Below are 5,543 nucleotides of genomic sequence, written 5' to 3' on the forward strand. Positions count from 1 at the left end.
GAGAGTAAATGTTTTGAGAATGATGAGGGCAATGAATGTACAAATGTGCTTTACACAATTGATGTATGTATAGATTGTGATAAGAGTTGCATGAGCCCGTAATAAAACGATAAAAAAGTTTCATTCCATTTATATACCCAAAACAAAGATCTTGAAAATGACCTACCTCTTCTGCATATGACTTTCCGATCCCATCAGTGCTCCCTGTGACAACTAAGGAAAAAACAAACAAAAAGGGACAGTTTAGTTTACGATCCACAATGGTGCCATCATCTCAGGAACCAGTGATCTTACACAAGAGGACGCTATTTTGTGACATTGTGAAGGATGATATTTTGTAACACAGTGATAGAAACCTGAAGCCGTATCAGTGGTTCAAGCTTAAAGGTGGACACTGCAGAATTGCTCAAATGTAAAAGACTGCAATACCAAATACTGGCAAGGGGAGCAACTGGAACTCTCAGACCTTGCTGGCACCACCACAAATCGACACAATCACCTCGAAAACAGCATGTTTAACAGCATGTCTAGAATAAAACCTCTGTCTACCATTTGACCAAACAAGTTCCAAGCAATATGAATGCATTTTGTCCACCAAAAGAATGCCCTTGGAACATGTATTCATAGTAGCCAAACATGCCAAAATGTCAATCTACAGGCACAGTAGTAATCTGAAGTATATTCATCCGGTAGGATACTGAACAGCAACAAACAACAATAAACTACTGATCTGTACAAAACCTGGATGAATCTCTCAGGCATTATGCTGAGGACTGTTGGTTCCATTTAGGAAGTCCAAGAAAAGGTCCAAGAAACCTGTGGGGGCAGACATCAGAATACTGGTTACCAGTGAGTGGCGAGAGAGATGACAGGAAAGGGGACCAGAGCCTTTTCGGATGCAGGAAAAATGCTAACCATGGTTTTGGATGGCGGTTAACTGTGTGTGTGTGTGTGTGTGTGTGTGTGTGTGTGTGTGTGTGTGTGTGTAAAAATCCCCGAGCTATAGGGACAGTAGTTAAAAATTGGTCGATATGCAAACTTAGCATACATGCTATCCCTTACACCTTAATAAAACACATATTAAAAGGATTAAAAAGGATAAAAAAATTAAGAAACTGAAGATCTAATTCTTCTATGGAAATGCATTATTTCTCTTATAAATTAAACAAAAATCTTATGTAGCAGAAACATTTGGAAATTACAAAGGGCTGGGCAACGGGGTATTTTATCTCTCGAATACTGGAATTTTATTTGATATATATTAAAAGTATAGTTGCATATTACAAAATATGAGGGATGCCCCAAACTTCTCTGAGATTTTTCAATATACTTACAGATATGAAAAAGAAATTATGGTAAAATGCTTGTTTTTTATTCACCCTCAAACCATTTATTTCACATTACACAAGCTAGCTCTTGGTTTCTCTTCAGAGATGTGGCAAGCATGGCTACCTTTTCCTTAGTCATACTTTTCCTAAGTTCATAGACTTTCATCATGTTCCTTGCTCAGCCTTCATATTTTCAGAAATCTTTAAAACTTTCTTTTTATTAGGAAAAGGGCCTTTGGTAAAAAGAACACTGTAAGAAACTCTCATAATCCTATAACCCAGTTTCACAGATCATCAATCTGAGGTTAATCCACCTCATATTAGTCTCAAATGAATTCCAAATCTATCACTTCATTGATAAACAGTCCATTATGTATCCATTATTTTAAAAAGCCACAATACATTAGCATACTCCTGAAAATGTGAATAATGCCTCAATACCAAATAGCTGATCAATAATATTAACTTCCTGAATTACTCCACGCACACAGAGTACAGTATAGGTTTTCTGCAATAGTTTTATTGGCATACAATTCACATATCATGCAATTCAATAGTTCAATCACATCAAAAGGAGTTGTACAATCATCACCACAAACAGTTCTAGACCACCGTCTTCCTTTTTGTACTCATCCTGATTAGCTCTCCATGTCTACCCAATGTCGCCTGACATAGCCCCAAGGAACCACTCATCCGGTTATATCTCTACAAATTACCTACCCTGGATTTCGTGTACAAATTAATTAATTTTAAAAAAACAAGCAATAACAAAGTGAAACATTTTTTAAAACCTCAATCATAAAGAAAACAGAAAATAGTAAAAACTAGCAGAGGGTCACACGCCACGTTCTTGCTGACGATACTGGCTCATAGTTTTACTTTGCCAGCCGGACATTTGCTGACTACCTGAAGGTCCTGTCCCACAGCTCTTGGAAACAGCCCAACCCAAACCCACTGCCATCAAGTTGACGGCAACTCACAGTGGCTCTACAGGGTTCGGAGGCCTGTCAATCTTTAGAGAAGATCATAGTCTCGTCTTTGACCTGCAGGACAGCTGGTGGGTTTGAACCATCAAACTTGTCGCCAGAGGTCCAATTCTCCTCTGCCAGCCCCATCAGTGTTTCTTTTTTTTTATTGGAGAGGCTTAATCAAATTCAGTATTTCATAAATAATACAGACTTACATCAGCAAGTACATGATGTCCAATTATCTCCCTTGCTGCCATGTTAGCACTTACGTATGGGCACTGCCTAGATTTCATCAGGGGCTACAAAATGGTGATATTTGAATTGCATGATTTTGTTTATTTAGCTGGAATATTTCCTCAGTTCTTTAGTTATCATGAAATATATAGCTTACATAGGAACTCAAGATAAAATGCTTAATATTTCCCCCTTTCTTCCTTTTACTAGCAAATTATTTTTTCTTTCTAAGATTTTGTAGATTCAATGTCTTCTTCACTAGTGGAATGCATGTTAAATCATGGAGTGCTTTAAAACTTATGAGGTATGAAGCGTGTTGGTACATATTATGTGGGGGTATATGCCTCAAAGGGCTCTAGTGGTGGTTTAAGTAGGATGAGGCATGAAACAGCATTCACTTGAATCTTTATGGAATATTACCTGCTCCTGAGCCCTGCACGTCCCCAACACAGAGAAAACAAGAGATATACTTACTTACAAGCCTGTCTTACTGCGAGGAGGCCCAAGGTGACAAAAGTTTTACACAAAACCACTCTTCCAGGATGTACCATCTCAGACAAGAAGCTCTCAATACAGCAGTCTGTATGTCCCTGATAAGCTTCCTTCTGATTCACACAGGTACGCAAGGCCCTGCCCTACAACAGCAAGTGCGGAAAGTGGGAAAAATAGCCTCCCAAGAAACCGAAGGTGGGAAATGTATGTGACGCTTCTATGTGCTATGTGTTATGAAACAGTTACAGACCAGTTTTCAAAACAAATTGGTTCCCTGGCATCTTCTAAAGTTAATTCAGGAGATTTCCTCATTTGGGTTTTATTTTTAAGAACCATTGTTAACTTGAGGATTTTAATGTTTCTTGATAGGGCCTGTAACCTGTTACCTGCTGGGTAGTTTTTGAGAGCAGAGATCTGAACTCCATAGTGTAGTCCTGATCTACTGTTTCACATATGAAGACTACAGTGTGTCAATATTCTGGATATGTAAAAACATGATATATTTTATTTTTAAATATTATAAAATTATATAAAGATATTATTCACTATAGATTCAAATGAAATCGTGTAATTATTACTTCCTTTACTGGTCCAGGAGCCCTGGTGGTGTGGTGGTTACTCCTTGGGCTGCTAACTACAAGGTCTGCAGTTCAAAACCACCAGCCACTCCATGGGAGAAAGATGAGGCTTTCTGCTCCCATAAAGAGTTGCAGTCTCGGAAACTCACAGTGGTTGCTCGGAGTTGGAATCGACTCGATGGCAATGAGTCTGCGGGTTTATTTTACTGGTCTATTACTTTTTCTCTTTTGGGGAGTGAAAATGATCTTGTTCTTCCATATGCATGGTTTTCTTTTTGTATCTTCCCTTATCTAACAGCCTCTCAGTACAATTCCCATCCAATCAACTCTATCAAACAATTCCTTTTGTTTTGCTTTGTTCTGCTTGGTTTTTTTCCCCTTCCGAAAGCTTTCCCATTTTCATCCTTCTCCAACTTGGAAGGGTTAACCAGCTGACATGCTGCCTACCGGGCTGGGAAATCATGTAGAGAAGTCCCGGGCCTCTCTCCTGGGCGGGAGACCTGGGTTTGTACATGTTGAGCCACTCCCTTCATTATGCTGAAGTACACCCAACAACAGCGTCCCAGGAAAGGCTGCACACTGACAAACTTTTGTAAGCTTGGGGTGGGAGGGCTCTTATTTCATTTTAGAATAGTTTTAGAGTTTAAAAAAAAGTGAAGATATTTCACAATTTACTCCAATCCTATTTTCTCCTATTACTACTGACTTGACATTAGTTTGACACGTTTGTCACAACTCGTGAATCAGTCCCCCCGGCTCCACGGTGCAGCTGATTCTGACTCATAGCAACGCTGCAGGACAGAGCAGGACTTCCCACTGGGGTTTCCAGCGCTGTCGTCCAGACTGCCACTTCTCCTGGGCAGCTGCTGCTAGGTTTCAGCTGCTGGCGTTTGGGTTTGCAGATAAGTACTTAAGCACTGTACCACCAGGGCTTCTAAGGACCAACAGAGAGACATTAAATAAAGTATGTATCAACTCAATCAGATTTTCCTTAGAGACTTCACTAGAAGTCAAAGACCGGGTGATAGGCCAAAAAAAAAAAGGTGAAATGTAAAAACCGCCCCCCACCCCCACCCAGAGCAAGCATTTAGTATCAATTTGTTAGTAGAAAATATAAATGTAAGGGCTAAGGTTGACTAATGGTATGCTCACTCTCATTGCCACCGAGTGAATGCCAACCAACAGCGATCCTATAGGATAGGGTAGAAACTGCCCCTCTCTAAGTTTCCCTGACTGCAACTGTTTACAGGAGTAGAAAGTCCCGCTTTCTTCCAAGAAACTACTGGTAGTTTCGAACTGCAGCCCAATGCATAGCCACTAAGCCACCGGGCCTCCTACCAAATATAAGTTAAGGATTATTCCTCTGTGGAGGAGGAGGCTTGGAAGAGGCAAAGCTGGCAAAGGTATTCTGGTGGCCTAGTGGATTACAAGCTAACTACAATGCCAGCACTTCAAAACTACCAGCTGCTTCCCGAGAAAAAGGGATGGCATTCCGCTTCCATAGAAATTATAGATTCCATAAAGTTTCCACAAAACCCTATGAGGCCGTTTTACTGTCCTATAGAGTTGCTAAGAGTCAGCATTGATGCCACAGCAATGGGTTTGATTTTTTTTTTTTTTTGGCTTGGGGATGATAGAAGTTCCCTATCTCATCAAAATGGAGCTTTCGGTTTCCTGTTCTCATTTTAGGGGGTTTCCAAGAGAAGAGGCAGGAATCTTGTTACCTGGCCATCTTAAAATACGCTGCTTGCCATTGACCATAGAGGCCATCAGCAGGGGTATGGTGGAATGCCCAATTAGTCAAGAACCACAAAGGGAAAATATTTCAATATAGTATCATTCAATATCTGGGTAGGGAGAGGGAGTTGACATGAAGAAAAGACCAGTTCCCAAGTCATTCAAATTGGAAATGCTGCTTGTTCTTGGTAATTTCTTTAAAGGCG

At 40.2% G+C, this 5,543-nt stretch overlaps 1 protein-coding gene across 1 annotated transcript in view; it reads right to left on the bottom strand.

Annotated features, from left to right (window-relative positions):
* HSD17B12 (hydroxysteroid 17-beta dehydrogenase 12) overlaps positions 1-5,543 on the bottom strand; it is a 181,971-nt gene that overhangs the window by 118,232 nt on the left and 58,196 nt on the right. Inside the window, exon 2 of the mRNA XM_004708312.2 lies at positions 167-213. Within this exon, the coding sequence (XP_004708369.1) occupies positions 167-213 (47 nt within the window). The remainder of the gene's footprint in view (positions 1-166; positions 214-5,543) is intronic.

The sequence above is a fragment of the Echinops telfairi genome, unplaced genomic scaffold (assembly GCF_000313985.2).
Source record: "Echinops telfairi isolate 266 unplaced genomic scaffold, ASM31398v2 ScPeMD7_60;HRSCAF=208, whole genome shotgun sequence".
NCBI classification, from domain to species: Eukaryota; Metazoa; Chordata; class Mammalia; order Afrosoricida; family Tenrecidae; genus Echinops; species Echinops telfairi.